Below are 20,366 nucleotides of genomic sequence, written 5' to 3'. Positions count from 1 at the left end.
TGAGGACAGGGGTGGCCAACGTCACTGCCAGAGTACATCGTCAAGATCCTGCATACTCCTGGGTAATTCGATACAACTCTTGCCCGGTACTTAGGCTAATGTTCGATCTTTATGACGATAACTTGGGCGTTCATGATTGTACAATGGCCATTCTTGCGATCGATACTGAGTGGCCCGACAAGGACTGGGCGGACAAGTTGAAAGTTATGCTGAGATCGAGAAAGATCAATCTCAATCTATGTGATGACAAGGGCGAAACTATCTTGCACAGAGCTGTCACAAAAAGATCATATCACATGATCAAGGAGATTCTCGAAACAGAAAATGCGCCCGTCAACAGCCGAGATAGCCGTGGGCTTACGCCTCTTGCCCTGGCTTGTTTGACCCTAGACTCGGATGCCGTGTCTCCGTTCTTGAGAACAAATTCAGTGGACCTCAACGTAGCCGATACCAACGGGTATACACCGCTTCATCACGCCGTTCAAGAGTATTCAGTTCCTATTACCAGCGCTCTAATAGCAACGGGGAAGGCCAGTGTTGACATAAAGAATAAAGACGGCCGCACACCACTGGCATTGGCTTGTTTGAGAGGAAATACAAGCTTGGTAAAATATCTTCTCGATAGCTCTCAGTCTGATATCAACACCCAGGACATCTATGGGAGAACACCGGTTCATAACTGTATTTGGATGGAAGACGTAGATATGTTGCGACTCATTCTGGAGACAGGTCGAGCAAAACTCAACGTCGTGGATAGGTTCCAGTGCACGCCACTACTGCTTGCTGCTTACCAGAGCAAATGGCACATGGTTAGCATACTGTTGAAGTACAAACAGGCGGTGAACATGAAGGGTCAGAAAAGAAGGACAGTGATATTCTGGGCCATCCTACAGGGACAGACAGAAATAGTCAGGCAGCTCGTTTCTCTGGAGCAAACCAAACTCGCTGTGCGAGATGAGGATGGGCTTACACCATTATCTCACGCAGCTCAACAGGGAAATGAAGAGATAATCAGGGTGTTGCTTGGCAAACCTGGCGTTGATGTTGATGACAGGGATAATGCCGGAGTTACTCCGCTTGGACATGCTGCTAAGAAGGGGCACTTGGGGGCTGCTGAGTTGCTTTTGGATGAGGGTAAAGCAAATTCGTGGATAAGGGATAAAGAAGGGAGGACCCCACTGGCTCTGGCCTCGGCCGAGGGGCACTTCAAAGTAGTCCAGAAGATCTTGTTTTAGGGTTACTGTCTATTCCATGGCAACAAGACCAGTCATTCATTGGATATGATTCCGGTGTAGAAGAGTAATACAGAATCAATTAGCCCATATTCAAAAACATCATTGGTATACTATGGACCAGGTTTAGGTTTGTGTATGAGCAGCAACGAACATTCATCATACAAGTTCCATTATAACTGGTAGTTTACTATAACTTTACATATACAGTAATTCTTGTATTGAGATTTCTCATCGAGCAATGAGATACAAGAGTAGGCCGAGATATAACATTCAGATCATACAAATGAGTTTTCCATTCTATCTAGATGCCGAGCTCTAAACTAAAAAATACAATTCTCCAAAGCAAGCAACATTTCTAGTGCAAACCCATCAAGGCTTCTCAATCTATCTCACACATTTTGACTTCCGTTGCAATTGGTCAGGCATTTTGGTATAAGTCGTGAGCCAGATGTGTTATTTGCAGCTGAGATTTGTGGCTGAGAGCTTATATCAACGGAGAGTAAGTAGAACACTTCTATCAGAAGAGCTATCCGTGCTCTCGCACTCCTCAATATTCTCAAACCAAAAACCATCTCCAGGCCCAGCACAGTCCTTACACCAAGGACGATACTCTCGCCCGCATTCCGGACCTGTCTCGGGAAAAGACTCGATACCAGCCTTCCCACCATGCGTGGGAATCACTACCTTGTCGCAATCCTTACGGCAATGGAAACATGCAAGTGAAAGATGGCAAACTGGGCACTTGCGGCAGTCTTGAAAGGGAGAGTGCGACGGGTTATACTCGCGTGGCCAGTATACACGACACATGATGTGGCCGCAAGGCGCCACAAAACCGAAGTCGAGTTTGTCATCGGGGGAGATACATGTTACTCGAAGTTCGTCCCAGCAGATGGTACATATGGCTTTTATGGGTATGGCGTCGGGATCATCGGCGAGGATGTGTTTTCGGATGCTAGGCCAGAAGTTTTCCTCCAAGACAGGGGACTTCCGGATTTTAGACCAGCAGACCTCCCCTATAACGTCATTGTCCTCATCGTTAGGGTCGTTCTCAATCTCAACTTTGCGGTGGGGCTTTGCCTTGTCAATAATCTCAAGAATTTGGGAGCCTGTGGTGTATTGCTTGGTAGGACACTGAGGAACAGGAAGCTCCTGGAGCTTCTGGACGATGTTCTTAATGATATTCATGATATATTCAGAGAGGTTCCAACGTGATGACGGTTGTTGATAGAGGATTTGGATAGGATTTGCTGCGGGTTGATGGCTCGGTGATGTTGACATGTTAGGAAGGATGAATATGATTATATATGCCATTTAGTAGCGATGAAAATCGCTTGAACTATTCATTTGTTCAAATGAGCTTTTTAGCATTTTGTACCTGGTGTTCCCGAGATTACTTCTCTAAATTGTATTGTCCTTGAATATGCTAGTTAGTTGAAAGTGACCACAGTCGGTTTCTAAGTCTGTCTGCCCTAAGATCTTCTGATTTTTCAGCAAGTGTTCAACGCACATTGACTAATGGGCCCCAAGCTCGGTATGAACATTCTGTGATACAGGGTGGACATTTAACCTCGTTCAGTTGAGCTCTATGTTCTGTTTACCATTCTCTAAATAATCATTTTTGATCTTTACTCATACTCGTCATGTACAATTTCCCGGTTGTTGAACAAATCCAAGTTCTATTCAGATATAGACCCTCTGGCAGCCTTCATCGTAATTTTGAATTCTAGATCAACATAGTCCCACTTGCAGCAGACTCTCTTGTCTCTACACGATAATCACATATTTCCTGGAAAGCGCTAATCAGTATGCAGAAAAGGGACAGTCAGTAGCGTTGGACGAACCTTTCGCTTCGCTCTAAAGTCAGAATACAGCGAGTTCCAGATTATCCTCGCGGTACAATCCTCTTCCCCGCTTGTCGTTTGTGTACAATTTGGTTGTGCTGCAAGTCTATCTTCCTCAAGCACAGGCTTCCACGGTTTCGGCAGCGGCCAATCCGAAAAGTGAATTAGCTTAGCCTCGCTATACGCCGCAGCAGGGTCCCAGGTTCCCAACTCTGAACCAAGGTACTGCGCATGCTTGTCGTTGCGGAACTCTCCACTGAGGAGGTCGTAGCGGCGATGGGGAAAGATCAAGGCGCTGTCGCCATACAGCTGGTTGACAATTTCCATGTCATACTCGCCAGACTTTACTGATTGTACTCTTTCCATGATTCGGGAGAACTCTATCTCCGAAGGCTGGATGAGCATGAGTTGTGATGAGAGGACCTTCTCGGGGGATATCCAGTATGCTCGAGGCATAGCCACAGGTGCATCTGGCAGGAAGAACAGTTCATCCATGGCTTGTAGCAGAAGAGAATCTGAGTCGATGGACAGCACACGATCGTAATTAGTCTGGTTAAATGCCAGAAGCTTGGTGTATGAGTCTGCCCACGTAGCTGGAAAGCCAATCAGTCATATTCTCTATTCTCACGAGGTTAACTTACCGTCACCCGCCCAGTTGGTCTGAATGGTAATCGGAACAAGCTTGACGTTATATTCATCGCGTGCTTTGTTCAATAGATACGCATCACTTGAGTTGACCATCTCTGGCTCAAGCATGCTTTCAGGAACCATCATGACACGATCAGGTCGACTTCCGTGACGCTTCAGAGATTCAAAGAACATGAGTGAGTTACACAAATACTCGCTGTTTGTGACGTATTGCGTATATGCGAAACGCGACCAGTCAACGTCTTTTTCGACATGTGATAGCCATGGTGATGTCCTTTGGCCTGTTTGGCTTTGAAAGTAGAAGAAAAAGAGTGTAGTGACAGCTGCGACTAAAGCAACGCGAAGTCGTTTCGACGACATGACGAGATGGAAGAGGAAGCTGCTTGATCTTTGAGCGAAGGAATGGGATGTTCAAAGGTGTACTGAAGCTGAAAAGACAATCCCGAGATTGACCCGCAATCAGAGAGATGGCAAGAAAAAAAGACGATGTATCAAAGAGGGAATAGTGCCCAGATCAAGAAACAAGCTTGAACGGCAACGGATGTTTAAGAGGCAGAACGCAAAACAAACGATGAACAGTTAAGGAGACAAAGGAATAAGGCTCAGCACATGCGGCGGTGGTCAATCGCGGGCGCTTAGACCCCTGTGATCGTCGATAAGCGCTGTGCTAACCAATAGCTTCTTGGCAAATCGAGTGGCTGCTCGCTAATCCGTGACTACCCCACCACGTTTCAAACGTCCAACCATTTGGGGGCGTTAACCGCTGAGACAATACAGAGACAGGGGTCGGTTATTTTGGAGTGTTTCAGGTTGATAACCGCGATGGCGAGATTTCTTTTCTTTTGAGGCATGATGTTACTGTTACTTCGTGTATGTTTGGAGTCTATTACTATCGCGAGCTTCATTTATGCTTAACTTTATATACTTCTGCTCTATCATCTTCTCCTCAAATTCTAATTGAATCTTTTGGTTAAATGCCTCATATCATGATATATTGTTGGCTTGGCACGCACTTCTTCTCAAACCGCTCACCGTACTATAATGTTCGTTGGTCGAGCCCAACAGACCAACTCAGTATTTCAATCATCGGGTACCGCTAGCAAGTACATGTACCTCACTAAAGAACAATACAGCCATATTTCCAGCGCTTATCCTATATATGAAGGTATAGTCACATATCTGAGCGCCCTGGGCTGAGAATCCCTTATGCATGTTGGTTGTTCTCTTACAACACCAAGTGGGCCAGGGCAAATTGACCGGCTGGCGATAGGTTGCTCAGCTGGTGACGCCCAAGGCTTTGTTATCGTGTTGGTTGAGCCTTGCAAATTCTAATTATGGTTATGTGCTCGTCCCGCCCGTCTTTCTCTGTTCTTGTTTTCCTGTGACTTTCGTTGCATGTGCTCATGATCCGCTGCCTTCCATCTTTTTGATCTCTCTTTCGTTCTTTGTTACACTACCTAAATTAATTCTTTCGTTAATACCTCTCAAAGGCGGGTCACTGACCATGGCCTGGAAAGTCATCTTACCCCTGGTTACCTTCATTATTCTCGCATCTGCTGCCCAAGTCCCTCGAGAAATTCAATGGACGGACGACACATTCGGACCTGATGGTCCCTGGCGTGGTGTCAGCGTCCAGATTGGAAGCAGTCCCACTTCCATTTCACTATATCCTGGCGGGACGTGGGAAACCTGGCTTATCAGCGATGATTACTGCGAACGAGGAACGTGCTATGCTTCGAAAGCAGGTACTTACGACAAAAGAACCGGCGACCGAACTGGCTTGAATATCCTCGTGGAACTGGATAACTTCATGCAAGGTGTGAATCTCGAAGGCGACACGAGCATTCGATACCGAGACGATATAATGTTTGGCGAGATTAATACTATCAACTCGACTATCGCTTTGCTTGACGCGCAGAAGATTAAATATCCAGGCGGTCAGACCGTACCTTTCTTTGCGGGTTGTCTGAGTTTGGGCGGTCCAGGATCCGTCAACCAATCCTTTGAACAACCCGACGGGAAACCTGCTACCAATGGCAGTATGCCACCTGGATGGTTCTGGGAGAACGAGTTCACACCGTCCAATTCCTATGGTATGCACATCGGATCCGTCAAGCCCTCTGTTGCTGGTTCTCTCTGGTTCGGTGGATATGATAAGAACCGCGTTATTGGGGAAGTGCTCACGCTGAGCGGAAGTCCGAGAGATGACGGTATCACAGTTTGGGATATTGCCATTGAAGGTGTTGGTGATCACTCTCCGTTTACTTCCAAGTCCAAGAATAATCTCTTGGCCAAGGGCAACTCCTCTATCACTAGCGGTCTGAAAGTCACTGTGGACGGATGCTCTCCATACCTCACCCTCCCAAAGTCCACTTGCGACAACATCGCCGAACACCTTCCCGTCAACTTCAATTCTGACCTTGGTCTCTACATCTGGGACACAAAGTCAGATCAGTACGACGAAATCGTCAACTCTGCGACTGCTTTATCATTCTCGTTCATATCAGACACGAACACCGACCCCGTCAAGATCAGAGTTCCATTCATGCATCTCAACCTCACTCTTTCGGAGCCAATTGTCGATAACCCTATTCCCTACTTCCCATGCCATGTGAACAATAATGGAAGATATGTCCTCGGACGATCGTTTCTACAAGATGCTTTTATCGGAGCGAACTGGCATCCTGATGCCAACAGGTGGTGGCTGGCTCAAGCACCAGGTCCCAGAGTTCAAGCGACGACAGACGTCACGTCAATTGAGGTCAAGGATAAGACTATCAGCAAGGGTGGAAACAACTGGGAAGCTTCATGGAAAGGTGTCTGGGACGATGAGCCAGCGGCATCGCCATCGACCACTCCAACCAAAGCGGCTAGTCCCTCAGAACAAGATGAAGTTGAATCAAAGCCCTCCATGCCAACCGCCACAAAGGTCGGAATCGCCGTCGGAGCAGGTGCTGCCCTCTGTTTCATCGCTCTTGGTCTCGGTATCTTCTTCTGGCGACGGCGCCGTAGAGCTCAAGGCCAACAGTCTGAGACGCAACCAACGCATTATAAAGATAACTCTGATGGCTTTTCGGTAAATTGGCCTAGTGCCTTGCCGCCGCAAGAGGTGTACGTTCCTAGGCATAAGTTGCCTCCATATGAGATGTCAGCAGATGAGAGGCGGATATATGAGATGTATGTTCATGAGTCGCAGCAGAAGCGGCCATTGACGCAGCGATACGAGTTGGCATGAATTAGCGAGTCTTTGAAGCGAAAACTGTTCTTTTTTAATGATTTCTTTGTATTGTTAATGATCACATTAGAATAGATAATTGCTCCCGACATTGTATATCAAATTTCGGTTGTCAGGTGTTATCATCTGATCACCTTCGTTCACGCTGACTATTTCGTAACTATCGCGCTTTGACTATTATTCAATTCAGTTTATATGAGTCCTGAGCATAACAAATATAAATTATTTCTCTTCGAGTCCGAATAGCCTCAGTATCGCTGGCCACAGACATAATCGTGAAGTTGTAGCAGGCATTGTCAAAGTTGAAACAAGACCAGGGTAGCCAACTTTAAGACGAAGCTCAAACAAGAAGGTGCGCCTTGGGATCTTTTGCCAGTGGCAGTGGGTGATAAGAGCTCATGGTTACAGTTACATCCGCGTTGTTGCAATCAAGTAACATCCCCGCACTTGTTGCGGAGTCAAGACCCAGATCTCACCAAGATCGGCAAACAACAAGCAAGAAATACGATAACCTCGATTGATTTATGATGCGAGTCACGAACCTGCACTTTACATCTCGGGCCTAAGTAGAGTGGCGTCATGTTGAAGGAATATCTGGTCGCGGGCATTCTGCTGGCTTCGCCTCTGCTGGCTGTAGCACAAGACCTCATCCCTCCGATTCTTGAAAAAGCTGATTCTTTTGTGGAAGAGACTTGGTCTGTTGATTCAAGTCCAAAGTTCATTTACATCGATAACAAGTTTGCGCCTGTGTCGGATAAAGATGGTCTGACTCTGATTCCGCCTACCGCCCAAGAGTTCGCAACAACCTTTCAAGATGATCTCGCTAAGATCACAGGATCCAACTGGACGCTGAAGCACGTCGACTCACTTCCCAACAACGCCAGCGGAATCTCTCTTGGTTCATACACCGGAGAATCTTCTGATCTCACATACGAGAACGGAAAATCAACAACAGAAGGCTACGAGATCATCATTAACTCCAACCGCGTATTCATCGGTGGATCAGGCGCACGAGGAATGTGGTGGGGAACCAGAACATTTCTTCAACTCCTCCTCTCTGGCAACGGAACGATTACTAGTACTCTTGGTCGAGATGCTCCGGCTTACGCTACCAGAGGATATATGCTTGATGCAGGGAGAAAATGGTATTCGAAGGACTTTCTCAAAGAGCTGTGCAGCTATGCTTCGTTCTTCAAGATGAATGAGTTTCACTATCATCTTAGTGATAACTATCCGCTGAACCGTGGCAAGAATGAGAGTTGGAGGGATGTCTACTCGCATTTTTCGCTGTTGCCGGAGGATAAATCGCTGAGGGGTATCCTGCATGGGCGTGAGAATGAGACACTGTCTAGAGATGACTTCACGGAACTGCAGAGCCACTGCGCTTCGCGAGGTGTCACCGTCATTCCGGAGATTGAGGCGCCAGGTCATTCTCTGTATCTCACCAAATGGAAACCGGAGCTTGCCCTAGCCAAAAAGGATTTGCTCAACTTGACGCATCCTGATACCTTCCCAACGGTACAGAGTATCTGGAAAGAATTCCTACCATGGTTCAAGACAAAAGAAGTCCACATTGGTGCTGATGAATACGACGCCGAACTTGCCGATGACTACATCGCCTTCGTCAACAAAATGAGCCGCTTCATAAACTCAACATCCAACAAGCGAAGTCGAATCTGGGGCACTCACGAACCTTCAAAACGCAACCAAACAATCGACAAAACCGTCATCATTCAGCACTGGCAATACGGCCAATCTGACCCTATCCAACTCGTCAAAGACGGCTACGACATCATCAACTCAGAAGACTGGTGGGCCTACACAAGTCTCAAAAACGACCACATGCCCATCCTCCCAGCGCGCTACCCGCAGTTCTTCAACGAGAGTCGTGTTTTCAACTTTGCTGATAAGGAGGAGTGGCAGTGGACGCCTGCTGATTTCAACCCTGTTAATGCAAGTCTGCAGCTTGAGAGTGATGAGGAGAGGTTGAGGGGTGCGACTTTGGCGGCGTGGAACGATAATGGGCCTGATGCGAGTACGCAACTTGAGGCGTATTATTCGATGAGGAGGGGGATTGCGGTGGTGGGAGGGAGGGCGTGGAGTGGGAGTCGTGGACCGAAGTTGGTGGAGGAGACGAGTGATGGTAGTGTTGACTTTTACTCCCCGAGGGCTCCGGATCAGAATCTTGATAGGGTGCTGTCTCTTGGGGGTAATGGGACGTTGGTATCGTGGACTCGTTCAGATGGCGATGGGAAGGAAGTTCACCTTGGTCATGGGAGCAAGGGGATGAACTACACCCTCACGCTCTCCATCACAGGCCCATTCAACCTTTCCGGGCCCGACAATACTCTATCCTTGGATGATAGCGGAAGTATGGTCTTCACCGCCGATGGATGGGAGTATCCCCTCCGCAAAGTCACAAAAGACGACGCCCTCGATCTTGACCCTGGAGCTCCAGGCCGTATCTGGGTGAACACTTCATCCACGCACAAACCCGTCAAAGTGTCTACTCCTGTTAACATCACTTTGGTGACGGACGTTCTACACGGAACGGTTGTGTTCAGCGATGGTGAAGTGGTGGGAAGGTTTGAAGTCTTTGTGTATGGAGGGAGGAATACGCAGTTTAGTTGGAGTCAGATGGCTTTTGTTGCGCCGCTGGATAAGATTGAGGGAGGTCTGGAGCGTTTGGAATTGACAGGGGCTTCTAACTTTACCGAAGCAGGGGGATCGGGTGGAAAAGAGAGTGCTGATGTTCCGAAGGGGAGTGAGGCTGTTCGGTGTTCCGTTTCTTCAGCTCTCATTCTGTTAGGGTTGGTCGTGGGAGGCTTGCTACTCGTATCATTGTGAACTACTGCGCATGTCAACTAGTTCATCCCTTGTTCTTGAACATTGAAACTCTTTGTATTGGTCACAAATGCCAACGAGGAGATAGTTCTATGACACTGACGACGTTACATCTTTATCGTGAAACCTTTAAGCTACTATCTTCGTATCATTCGAGGTTAGCAAACAAGCCTATCTCGATCTCTCGTCATGCGCCGTTTCTCAACCCTGTTTTTGGGCGGTAAAAGGAAATTCAGTGATACCCATTGCACTGAGAAACCGGCTAGGGCTCCTCACGACAGCCAACCACTCTTCTCCGTCGATAGATCATGTGTAAGGGACAGTGGGGACTACCTCCATCGCTTTCCCCCACCAGATACTCCGGGAATGACAGAGCTTGGCGAGGCATGTATCTTTGCTGATGCATGCTGGGATGAAGGCACACTGTATCCTTTCGTCAGGTATGGCTCTGGGGGGTTTCAAGAGGGTCATCAAAGGCCTTGAACGAGGCCCAGTACGTCGCCTCTTGGATACACTATACGAGTGTTTCGTGGACTCTATATAGTGGTTTACCCATCAGACTACGCTCCGTCGTAGACGGCCCTGACTCGGACTACCAGTCGCTACCCCTTGGCGCTGACGATGATGAGTCGCGAGGTGGCTATCCTACGACTATAGCCGTGTTTGCGTCTCGATGAGGCCAAGTCCGATATGGTGCGTGATGTTTCGCGAATCTTCAGCCCCTCGAGATCGAGAGACACAGTATCTATAAAGTGTAGGACCAGCCTACGTGGCCGAGGTCAGGAACATGGTTCGGCGGTGATCTGACGACGCTCCCTGGTGTCGGTTTTGCAACCGAAGAGTTCGTGCAGTGCAGTGCAAGACCAACAGCCGACTTGTGCGAGATGTACTGGCTTGCCTGCAGCTCTCAGACTTCTCCATGCACGCATCGGGGCTCATACCAGGCTCCAGCGACAGTATAGGATATCTCGGCCTCTGTGCTGGGTCGTCCAGGCACTCCTGCCATTAACAACGAAGGAGCTGGCTGATACTCTGGCGACACTGTGGCTGATACAGTCGAGATTTCTAGACCACTTCTCCTATACGGTAAGGTAGAGCAGCTGAGGCCAGAGATACGGTTTGTAAGCTAATATCGGACGCACTTCTGTATCCCGATCAAATCCCGGTTGTTAGACCGGCGGATGCCTCAATGGCCGAGTTCTAAAGAGGAAGAGATTGCGATCTTGAGGTATAAAAGTAAGCCAACTTTGCAAAAGACTTCCGCGTCAGCACAGAACAGGCCGAGTTTGTCATGGGGTAGAGATGCATGAACTGTTGGGGCATCAGAAAGCCCGAAACCCCCCAGTTCTTTCTCCGTCAGACAGAACATTCCGGGGCTCAACCTGCATGGCATAATGGGAAGTATACTTATACTATATTTAGGATCGGCATATTCTCCTTTCAGAAGATTAACATACCGCTCGTCTGGTCGCGGTGGTAATAGTGTTACTCGGGACGAGCTGGGATACAACCATGGCAGCATCCTGATTCCCCATGCGTACTGAGTCAGGCTGTACTACAGAGTCCTGTGGATTCCTTTCTATATTGATGAACTTCTCTCAGAGTCGGATTTGACAATCACAGTAGCTAGACCGATGCTAATATGCACAGCAATAGGACTGTACCACGCCTTCAGATCAGTTCCCGAAGATTGTCAACTCCCATCACCCAGGTACTCCTTTTCACCCGGCACCTATCTCGGCGAGGCGATGCTTTCTATGTCTCGTATTATCGCATGTACGAGACCATCTCAAGGGCCAAGCACACGAACCCAGCTGCACCGATCCCTATTAGTATGACACCGGATACCGACCGACCAGAAACTTGCCGCACTTTTCTTCAAGCAGGCAATAGACAACGCTGGCTGCCTCAGTTGTCCCGGTTGGCAATTTGTAAGTCGCGATGACGAGTTGGTAAGGGAAATGTATTTGACTGAAGCCTCATAGGCGCGTTATGTCAATCGAGATGCTCATCCAGGACGGACCTATTTTGGGCAGCGACACGGCAACTCTCTGCCTTGCCGGTTTCTTCATGTCTCTACCAAGGCCTCCCATGTCCAACCTGACTCTTCAGCGCGGTGCGGGTGATATGGGAGACACGCCTACTAAGTTCGCCATATGTAAGCACGTTGAATTGTGTGGATCTGACATATCCAAGCTCCTCCTGGACCAAGTGGTGAACCATATATCTCCTTTGGCCCTGAGCAAAGCCATTCAACAACCCACTAGTATCAAGCTGGTTCATATTTATCAGAGTGGTGTAGACGCAAATAGCTGGGACCATAGTGGTCTAGGTGCGCTCCATGTAGCACGCAATTGTCTCGGTCTTGCAGTGTGCCTACACATCATGGAAGTATTGCTCCGACACGAGGCAGACATCAGCACGCCGTCTGCAAAGAACTATCCACGACTTGCTGCTAAGCTCTTGCAACTCGAAGTTGATGCAAATGGCCTGGACTCATCTGGTCATCCCGTCCTCCACGCATTCATATGGAATATTGCGTACTCCTCAATGGTGGACGGAGGCCTCCTGTATGCACTGCTACAGTACGGTACCGATCCTAATGTTATAGAGAAATCTCTGGTCATCGGAAGACCACCGCCTTTTGCCTTATGAGACGAAGACCGTTGATATTGTGCCAGCGCTCATCAAGTGTGATTTCAATTCCCATCACTGTGACCACTCTGGTAGGACAGTCCTGTATCACCACGCAGCAACGTATAACGCCAGGAGCTATGGCAGTATCATCACAGCCAGATTTGGGAATATGTTCATCGCAGGTGGCACTAGCATCAATGGAAAGCTCGGCTGTCACGGACGGCTGGCAAATGAACGAACTAAGTTGGTTCTATATAGCCAGCATCACCCGCACCCAGGAGAGAGTCTGTCCTCATCACAAACCACGCCTGAGCTTTCAGTGTGAGAAGGATTCACTCGTTTCCTTTGCGTGCCTGAACAACATCATAGCATGGAGAAGCCGCCTACTCACGGAATCGGTATGCTTGTAGAATGGGTAGAATACACAAGATCTAACGAATTGACCCGAGAAAACATGGTCTTGCAAGTCAAGTGTCATAGAGGCTGTACCTAAAAACTACGAGTTATGGAACATCATCGCGAGCCTGTACCTACAGCCAGAGGCGGTCTCCAAGCAGCGGCTTCCTCCTTCACAGCTTTGACTTGGGCTTGGTAACGACTCCAACACACTTGATCTCAATATTGGCGTTCATCGGAAGACTCTTGACAGCAACACATCTACCACAATCAGCATTTTTATCTGACCCATCTCCCAGTTGACTTACGTTCTAGCAGGTTTGACATCACCCCAATACTCAGCATAGACCTCGTTCATCTTGGCGTAGTACTTCATATCAGACAAGTAAATGTTGACCTCAATCACATCATTCAGGCTCGAACCAGCTTCCTCAAGAATGGCGCCGAGGTTAGAAATGATTTGGCGCTAAACGACCCTTCAGTCAACAATTCATTCCATATTTAGAGAGGAATTACGTACTGTGTGAGCTTCGATGTCGCCGTCAATAATCTTGCCCGTCTTGGGGTCCATTGCAACGCCGCCGGATGTGAAGACGAAGCCATTGGCGATGATGGCCTGGTTCATCAAGCTTTGCGGCACAGCGGGGGCCTTCTTTGTAGAAACTGGTGTTCGTGCCATTTTGGGTGAATCGACTGTTGTGGATTGATGGATGGTGAGACGTGAGGGAATGTCGAGATGAGGGCGATCGCGGGGTGTAGATCTGTCATCCGAAGACCATGGATATCCGACTAGAGCCGATGAGTCTTTTGCAGCACTATAGTCAACAAGCGAAATGGACTTGAGATACTTCAGGGGATCATATATTATTGATTTGAATTAATATAAGAATGCTATATACGTTTTATAGAATAGTACAGACGCGCTGTGAGCCCACGCTTACTTCCTAATCAGGCAGTTTTGGCACTTGGCCGAGATCGGACTCGCAACCATGAACTGCTGAGACGTCTTCCATTGATGAGACATGAGACATCGTTGTATACTACTAGTAGCTAATGCTGTAACGGAGAATCTTGGACCTCATGTACTCTAATACTGGCTAAATAAACAATACCGATGTGCTCCCCAAGCGTCTGTTCTGGGCACTCCATTAGCCATATTGGCCAAGATGCTTCCATCAGTAACTCCTCGGCAACTCAAGAACCTTCTCACTGATATAATTCAATATCATCTCCCTACTAACCGGCGCAATCCTCGGAACAAGACACTCCCTAAACCACCTCTCAACATCATACTCAACCGCATACCCCATCCCCCCCAGCGTTAACACCGCCCTCTCACACGCCCCAAACGCCGCTTCAGCAGCCATGTACTTTGCACTATTTGCCGCGACCCCAACCTCTTCCTCCCCCTCGTCATACAGCCTCGCAGCGTGGTACGTCGCCAGTTTCGCAGCTTCAAGCTTCATGTACGCGTCGGCCAGCGGGTGAGCTATTGCCTGGTTCATCCCGATTGGCCGTTTGAATACAACGCGTGTTCGTGCGTAGGATGCTGCTTTGGTGAGGGCTGCGTAGCCGAGACCGAGGGCTTCGCCGGCGAGGAGGCAGCGCTCAGCGTTCATGCCGTGGAGGATCATTTTGAAACCTTTGTTTTTGGCGCCGACGAGGGATGAGGCGGGGATGGTGTAGTTGTCAAAGAATACTTCGTTGGCGTCAACCGCTCTACCGCCCATTTTCTTGATCCGTCGCATTTCGAGACCTGGTTGGTCACGGTTGAGATCAATGCAGAATAGAGATAGACCTTCGCTTGGCTTTGTGACTTTGTCCAGTGGCGTAGTTCTCGCGAGGAGTATCATCTTCGAGGCTACTTGCGCACAAGTTATCCAAATCTTCTGACCCGTGACGCTGAATGAACCATCAGAGTTCTCTTTGGCTACCGTTTCCAGACGAAGCGTATCAAGCCCAGCGTTTGGCTCCGTGACTCCAAAGCACACTCTATACTCCCCCGACACAATCTTCGGAATAGTCTCCTCCAATTGCTCCCTCGAACCAAACTTGGCAAGAGGTTGCGTCGCGTAGACATTAGCATGAATGCTCTGCGCACCCGCCATACCAGCGCCTGATTCCGCGATCGTCTGCATCATCATCGTGGCCTCTGAGATACCCAATCCTGAACCCCCTAGTGATTCCGGAAGTGCAATACCAAGCCAGCCGGCTTTTGCGAGAGCAGCATGGAACTCCTTTGGGTCTTGCTCATCTTGGTCATGGGACTGCCAGTATGTATTGGGGAATTCAGAGCATATTTTGCTGATGGCGTCGCGGACCGTTAGTTGGTTTTCTGAGAATCCTGTTAGGCTCATGAGATGTCTGGAGGGAGTTGTTGAGAAGGCATGTCGTTGGGCTTGGTGAGGTGGCGATTGGCGGAGATGAATGAGGCATCGTGAAGCTATTCGCGACATTTTGAGAGTCGGGTTGCGTATCATCCTCGAATTGAGTGTTTTATTTCTCGTAACTTGCAGTCAATTGCTAATTGGTGATCTAGTGAGCTGGATTCCAATAGGTAGGCAAGACCTGATGATGTTCAAGCGCTCTTTGTGTTGAATGATGATGAGATGCGGAGAGACCTTGGGGCAAGCTGTCAAAAATACCCGGCCAACAGTCTTGTCTATACCCACTAAGCTCGTCTTCGTAGTTTTGTCAGCCACGAAAGCCTTCGCCAAGCCCCGAGGAGCAAGAATACTTCTGACATTGAATCAAGGTGCCAACATCAATGGTCTAAAGGCCTTCTAAGATATCCATAACTTACCTAAGTCTTGGTCCTAAACTCACCCAAGCCTTAGGACAAAGGTCTCAAGCTTTCCTGTCTCTCCCAGCCAAGTAATCAGTGTCATGAGGTTCAAGACTTTTACTTATTTCCAACATCTAAATACCCTCTATAATACACGCAAATCACTCTTTTCACGCCTCAATCTTGGACTTAACCCACTTCTCCAGGCCGCCCTTGGCGATAATCTCCTGCACATTAGCAGGCAACTCCCCAACCTTCTGCTCCCACTGCTTCCCATCCTTCTCCGTAACAACGACCTTTGACCTCCTCACATCCCAGACAAACTTCCACCCCGTTCGTCGAGTCAGCGGCTTCTCGGTGTCGTTCTTGTACGTCTCGCGCAGACGCTCCACGAGGCGCGGCACCTCGACGCCCATGAGCGCGTTGTTGATGCTGTTGCGGCTGAAGATGTTGCCGAAGCTACCAGATACCACGAGCGGGATCTTCTTGGCGAGGATAGCAGTCGCGGCTTGCTCGCGTGATGAGCCGCAGCCAAAGTTGAAGCCTGTGACGAGGATGTCGCCGGGCTGGGCGATCTTGCCGAACTCGGTGTCGTAGTTCTCCATACAGACTTCGGCCATTTTCTCTGTTGAGATGTTATCTTCGTATGTGTACTTGCCTATCAAGCTGTTAGTTGAGTCGGGCAATGCGGGCGAGTTAACGTACCGGGGTAGATGCCATCAGTGTTGATGTTATCGCTGTCACAGAAGACAATCTCGCCCTCGACCTTCTCAGGGAAGCCAGGGAGAATCTCAGTCAGCGACTCCTCTTCAGAAGCAACGGGGCTTGCTTCCTCAGCTGTACCCTCTGACTTCTCAGCAGCGGCAATCAAAGCATCAGCCTCGTTGATGATCTTGTCGAGAGCATCCTCAATGGACAAAGCTTTGTCAGCAACAAAGTCACCGCTTCCTTCGCCAATGATGACCTTCTCAACACCCTCGGGCTTCTGGTACCAGCCAGGGCCAGCGATCTTGCCTTGGAGAGCGCTTGCAGCCACAATCTCGGGGCTGGAGAGGTATGCCTTGGCTGATGTAGAGCCCATGCGGCCCTGAAAGGTGTTAGCTTTAGGTCACGGTTCAATGGTTAAGAGATTCTTACCTTGAAGTTACGGTTACTGGCACTGATACCGACCTCACCAGGCTCAAGAAGACCCTTGCCCAGTCCGATACATTGTGCGCAGCCTGAAATCATGGGAATGGCGCCAGCTTCAACCAACACCTGCCAGTCGCCAGCCTCCTCAGCAATCTTCTGCTCAGGGACGGACGCAGCAGAGATGTAGAACTCGACACCGGGAGCAACCTTGGCAGGCTTACCCTCCTTAGAAGCCTCACGGAAAACACGAGCAGCAGCAGCGATGTCAGAAGCTCGGGAGTTAGTGCAAGATACGAGGTAGGCCTTGTTCACGGGAATATTCTCAGCCTCGAGCTTGTTCAGGGGGGTGGCGACCTTGACGGAGTTGGGTCCTGAGACAATCGGTGACAGAGTTGAGAGGTTGAGGTACAGCTCCTTAGCATATTTAGCACCAGGGTCAGCAGACATTCTGTTCTGCTCGAGCTCGTCGATTCTCTTGTGGTTGATGCGGTCCTTTGAGGAGCCGTTGAACATGGCGTTTGTGGTGGCCTTGGCACGGTACCATGAGATGAGCACATCGTCAACAGGGAAGACACCAGCGAGGGCACCCCACTCTGTTGTCATATTGCTGATGGTCAAGCGCTCATCGACAGTAAGACTCTCACCTCCAGCAAACTCGATTGCGTGGTTCAACACTTGATCGTCGCGGAAGAGGCCACAGAGAGCAATAATGACATCCTTTCCGGTGACACCAGGGGGGAGGATGCCAGTGAAAGTGACCTTTGCAACGGGGGGAACCTGCCACCAGGTCTTTCCGGTAGCCCAGATTGCGGCTGCGTCTGTTCGAACAACAGCAGTGCCCAGACATCCCACACCTACATGTGTGTTAGTAGCCCGAAATGGAACTTTGGCAGAATGTCCTACCTCCGTACATATTGGAATGAGAATCTGAGGCCACGGAAACTGTCTCTGGCCAAGCAAATCCTATCCGTGCGTTAGTAGACTATTTCTTTAAGCGATCTCAGTGTTTTCATACCCTCTTCGATCATAATCTGGTGTCCAATTCCCCTTCCGGCAGGAAAGTTTACAATCCCATGCTTCTCGCCGAATTCACGAATCGAGGCGTACTTTCGAAGATTGGCCTCTGTGCGATTACCCACGTCATGATCGATTGTTAGCACTTTTGAGGTGTTAGCGAAGCTATTCCCGAGTCAAGGCTGAGTCCATGGTCCGAGGTAGGCCCCAGGCAACATCTACACTTCGTAGGGCACAACTCACCAAGTTGATGTCTATCATGGATCTTGGAGGCTCCTAGGCCCGCGAACTTCTTATGGATGGCGGCTGTGTTGTCGTGACTCATAATTTTTGCCGGATTCAGTGTGATGTAGTCGCCGGCCTTGATCTTCTTGCCTTGAGGGAGCCCGACGGCGTGTTTTTGGGCGATTTTCTCTACGAGAGTCTGAGGATTCTCTACCACGGGCGCCTTCTGGTACTGGAAAGCCGAAGGGTTAGGAGTAGACAAGTTCTCGAGTTGAGTATGGAAAGCATATTGGCGTCGGGCACTCGGCGACGTGTAGGCGCGGTGTTGTGTGGCGATGGCAAGGGATCGAGAGCGGGATAACAAGGTTCGAGATTGAAGCCGCGCGACCGCGACGGCATTGAGAGCAACTGCTCTCCTCTATTCAAAGCGTCAGTTAATGTTTCAAAAGACTAAAAGGAAGTGGCCGGGAGATAAAGGGGAGTATTCAAGGCGCGATAGCGGGGAACCGAGGTCCCATGATGGGCTACGGGAAGAATATACATACAAAAGCAACCATTGTGAAAGCTCAATCAGATACCGATAACAAATACCATACCAGAAAGCTAATTCTGGATCGTGACGGCGACGGTGTCGGGTGGATGGAAAAGAGTGCGAGCTTTAGGTTGGGGATAGCTTCATGTTTTTTGTTTGCGAAGCCGGCCTCGGAGGGGATGGGTCATAGAAAATTCCTGGGGAAATGTGAGCGGAATAATAATGGCAGTGACGTGATTGGTCGGAGGTTGAGTACCCTTGTACCCGGAACTTGACCGCCTGCCGAAAGTGGAGCCCGAGGTTTAACTACGTCTCAAGAACTCAAGATGTTGATGTTCAATTGCAGGACATTCCTCTCTTTTGTAGTTATAAATTAATTGTAATCTCTCTTTAGAAGATATTTTGGTGACATCATTTGAAGCTCATGATTGATTTTTCCTTAGGTTTTGCTAGAAAAATCCCGAGCTTGAAATCCCTAGTCTATAAGTGACAGTATCCGTTCTTGTGGCGGTAACTTCACATGCCCCGTGGAGACTAACCTGTAGCCTCTTGACGACAGTAACAATTAGAAAGGAATATCGACCACATTTATAGATAACTCCTGTTCAATAGCAAATGCCAAGTTGTGGTTTTTATCCACTTTCAGAGATATCGGCAACTCGACCAATTGGCCGATCACCAGCTGTATATCTATTCACGTTCCCCTCCAAAGCTCACCCCGCATCACTTACACAAGGCATCATGTCTCTCCGCAACCTCAAAGCCACTGCTGCAGACGCGGCATCACACCTACTCGAAACATTCTCCAATAAAACCATCATCCGCCGTCAATTTCTCGACGGAAACCAGCTCCAGAAATTAGCACTCACACTTAATCGGCCAGTCCTGGACGGCCAAGACGTATCTGAGAAGCCGCCAATTAAAGGCACGCCTATACCGCCTGGCTACCACCTCGTGTACTTCACACCAAATGGGACAGAACTTGAATTAGGCGCTGATGGGAGCGATACCACTTATAATGCCCCTGAGCCATTCACGCGGAGGATGTGGGCTGGTGGTAAGATGACATGGGCTACTACTGTGCCGCTTCGGGTTGGTGATAAGATTATGGAGAAGACGATGTTGCTGAGCGCGACGCCGAAGAAGAGTCGATCAGCTGGGGAGATGGTCCTCGTGGAGGTTAAGAAGGAGTTTTGGGGGCCGAAGGGTTTGGCGTTGACGGATCGGAGATCCTGGGTTTTTAGACCTGAGATTGATCCTAGTACCGTGAGAGAGCAGCCCAGAGTGCTTGAGGATGCTGTCCGTGGGCCATCACTTATCAGAGATCTTGATGCCAAGAGTGAAGGTAAGCATGCGCAGAAGATTGCAGGTGTTGGCTAAGAGACCTAGGTGTCCCCATCAGAGAACTGCGCTGGTCGCCAGTCGGCCTCTTCAGATTCTCAGCGCTTACCTTCAATGGCCATATGATACACTACAACCAAGACTGGACTCGTAACGTTGAAGGCCATCCAGCTGAAGTTGTTCATGGCCCTCTCAACCTCATAAACCTGCTGGATTACTGGCGAGACAATCACGGCAATGGCGGAAGCCCAGGAGGTATCACATACAGAGCCATGTCACCTCTGTATGCTGGTCAGACGTATAATATACGGACCTCAGCTGAAGGCGGGAAGACTTGGGAAATCCTTGTTGAGAAAGATGGGACGGTTTGTATGAAGAGCGAGATCACGGGATTTTGAACTTGGGATATTTAGTATAGATTGAGGAATAATTCATCATAAACCTAGTATGAGATCATCAAAGTCTTCTAGTCCATAAATCATATTCTATCTTGCTTCAGTGA

General features: G+C 49.0%; 10 protein-coding genes across 10 annotated transcripts; 5 read left to right on the top strand and 5 right to left on the bottom strand.

The window, feature by feature from the left end:
• Positions 1-143: 143 nt before the first annotated feature.
• On the top strand, positions 144-1,235 carry FVEG_17065 (hypothetical protein; the record flags this gene model as incomplete). The annotated part of the gene is made up of 1 exon (XM_018906333.1): positions 144-1,235. One exon carries the CDS (start codon positions 144-146, stop codon positions 1,233-1,235), a length of 1,092 nt encoding a protein of 363 aa, XP_018759358.1.
• A 489-nt stretch (positions 1,236-1,724) lies between these two features.
• FVEG_11650 (hypothetical protein) lies at positions 1,725-2,513 on the bottom strand (the record flags this gene model as incomplete). The annotated part of the gene is made up of 1 exon (XM_018900973.1): positions 1,725-2,513. The coding sequence occupies one exon, from the start codon at positions 2,511-2,513 to the stop codon at positions 1,725-1,727; it is 789 nt and encodes a 262-aa protein (XP_018759357.1).
• A 186-nt stretch (positions 2,514-2,699) lies between these two features.
• Positions 2,700-4,297, bottom strand: FVEG_11649 (hypothetical protein). Its single transcript, XM_018900972.1, has 3 exons — positions 3,718-4,297; positions 3,077-3,669; positions 2,700-3,021 (listed from the first exon to the last, which is right to left on the bottom strand). The coding sequence occupies exons 1-3, from the start codon at positions 4,082-4,084 to the stop codon at positions 2,959-2,961; spliced, it is 1,023 nt and encodes a 340-aa protein (XP_018759356.1). The 5' UTR covers positions 4,085-4,297; the 3' UTR covers positions 2,700-2,958.
• Positions 4,298-5,120: 823 nt separating this feature from the next.
• On the top strand, positions 5,121-7,109 carry FVEG_11648 (hypothetical protein). The gene has a single exon (XM_018900971.1). It carries the CDS (start codon positions 5,229-5,231, stop codon positions 6,957-6,959), a length of 1,731 nt encoding a protein of 576 aa, XP_018759355.1. The 5' UTR covers positions 5,121-5,228; the 3' UTR covers positions 6,960-7,109.
• Positions 7,110-7,538: 429 nt separating this feature from the next.
• Positions 7,539-9,806, top strand: FVEG_11647 (beta-N-acetylhexosaminidase; the record flags this gene model as incomplete). The annotated part of the gene is made up of 1 exon (XM_018900970.1): positions 7,539-9,806. The coding sequence occupies one exon, from the start codon at positions 7,539-7,541 to the stop codon at positions 9,804-9,806; it is 2,268 nt and encodes a 755-aa protein (XP_018759354.1).
• A 1,989-nt stretch (positions 9,807-11,795) lies between these two features.
• On the top strand, positions 11,796-12,458 carry FVEG_17064 (hypothetical protein; the record flags this gene model as incomplete). The annotated part of the gene is made up of 1 exon (XM_018906332.1): positions 11,796-12,458. The coding sequence occupies one exon, from the start codon at positions 11,796-11,798 to the stop codon at positions 12,456-12,458; it is 663 nt and encodes a 220-aa protein (XP_018759353.1).
• Positions 12,459-12,682: 224 nt separating this feature from the next.
• On the bottom strand, positions 12,683-13,606 carry FVEG_11646 (endoribonuclease L-PSP). Its single transcript, XM_018900969.1, has 3 exons — positions 13,357-13,606; positions 13,145-13,302; positions 12,683-13,097 (listed from the first exon to the last, which is right to left on the bottom strand). The coding sequence occupies exons 1-3, from the start codon at positions 13,513-13,515 to the stop codon at positions 13,010-13,012; spliced, it is 405 nt and encodes a 134-aa protein (XP_018759352.1). The 5' UTR covers positions 13,516-13,606; the 3' UTR covers positions 12,683-13,009.
• Positions 13,607-13,838: 232 nt separating this feature from the next.
• On the bottom strand, positions 13,839-15,428 carry FVEG_11645 (acyl-CoA dehydrogenase). The gene has a single exon (XM_018900968.1). It carries the CDS (start codon positions 15,314-15,316, stop codon positions 14,012-14,014), a length of 1,305 nt encoding a protein of 434 aa, XP_018759351.1. The 5' UTR covers positions 15,317-15,428; the 3' UTR covers positions 13,839-14,011.
• Positions 15,429-15,578: 150 nt separating this feature from the next.
• Positions 15,579-18,690, bottom strand: FVEG_11644 (homoaconitase, mitochondrial). The gene is made up of 7 exons (XM_018900967.1): positions 18,537-18,690; positions 18,010-18,409; positions 17,768-17,911; positions 17,656-17,715; positions 16,759-17,606; positions 16,327-16,708; positions 15,579-16,279 (listed from the first exon to the last, which is right to left on the bottom strand). Exons 1-7 carry the CDS (start codon positions 18,546-18,548, stop codon positions 15,792-15,794), a joined length of 2,334 nt encoding a protein of 777 aa, XP_018759350.1. The 5' UTR covers positions 18,549-18,690; the 3' UTR covers positions 15,579-15,791.
• Positions 18,691-19,160: 470 nt separating this feature from the next.
• FVEG_11643 (mesaconyl-C4 CoA hydratase) lies at positions 19,161-20,366 on the top strand. The gene is made up of 2 exons (XM_018900966.1): positions 19,161-19,868; positions 19,913-20,366. The coding sequence occupies exons 1-2, from the start codon at positions 19,265-19,267 to the stop codon at positions 20,260-20,262; spliced, it is 954 nt and encodes a 317-aa protein (XP_018759349.1). The 5' UTR covers positions 19,161-19,264; the 3' UTR covers positions 20,263-20,366.

This window comes from Fusarium verticillioides, chromosome 7 (genome assembly GCF_000149555.1).
Source record: "Fusarium verticillioides 7600 chromosome 7, whole genome shotgun sequence".
In the NCBI taxonomy this organism is placed as follows: domain Eukaryota; kingdom Fungi; phylum Ascomycota; class Sordariomycetes; order Hypocreales; family Nectriaceae; genus Fusarium; species Fusarium verticillioides.
Note: the sequence above shows the minus strand (reverse complement) of the source record. Positions and strands in the feature narration are given on the sequence as shown.

Excerpts from the sequence above, each read along its gene's own strand:
- FVEG_11649 (XM_018900972.1), bottom strand. The coding sequence starts at position 4,084 with ATGTCGTCGAAACGACTTCGCGTTGCTTTAGTCGCAGCTGTCACTACA. Across the intron at positions 3,670-3,717 it reads GACCAACTGGGCGGGTGACG|CTACGTGGGCAGACTCATAC; the intron begins GTAAGTTAACCT and ends TTGGCTTTCCAG. Across the intron at positions 3,022-3,076 it reads ACTTTAGAGCGAAGCGAAAG|GAAATATGTGATTATCGTGT; the intron begins GTTCGTCCAACG and ends AGCGCTTTCCAG.
- FVEG_11648 (XM_018900971.1), top strand. The coding sequence starts at position 5,229 with ATGGCCTGGAAAGTCATCTTACCCCTGGTTACCTTCATTATTCTCGCA.
- FVEG_11646 (XM_018900969.1), bottom strand. The coding sequence starts at position 13,515 with ATGGCACGAACACCAGTTTCTACAAAGAAGGCCCCCGCTGTGCCGCAA. Across the intron at positions 13,303-13,356 it reads GCGACATCGAAGCTCACACA|CGCCAAATCATTTCTAACCT; the intron begins GTACGTAATTCC and ends AGGGTCGTTTAG. Across the intron at positions 13,098-13,144 it reads GATGTCAAACCTGCTAGAAC|ATGTGTTGCTGTCAAGAGTC; the intron begins GTAAGTCAACTG and ends TGATTGTGGTAG.
- FVEG_11645 (XM_018900968.1), bottom strand. The coding sequence starts at position 15,316 with ATGATACGCAACCCGACTCTCAAAATGTCGCGAATAGCTTCACGATGC.
- FVEG_11644 (XM_018900967.1), bottom strand. Across the intron at positions 16,709-16,758 it reads CCAGTAACCGTAACTTCAAG|GGCCGCATGGGCTCTACATC; the intron begins GTAAGAATCTCT and ends AACACCTTTCAG. Across the intron at positions 16,280-16,326 it reads CACTGATGGCATCTACCCCG|GCAAGTACACATACGAAGAT; the intron begins GTACGTTAACTC and ends ACAGCTTGATAG.
- FVEG_11643 (XM_018900966.1), top strand. The coding sequence starts at position 19,265 with ATGTCTCTCCGCAACCTCAAAGCCACTGCTGCAGACGCGGCATCACAC. Across the intron at positions 19,869-19,912 it reads TCTTGATGCCAAGAGTGAAG|GTGTCCCCATCAGAGAACTG; the intron begins GTAAGCATGCGC and ends TAAGAGACCTAG.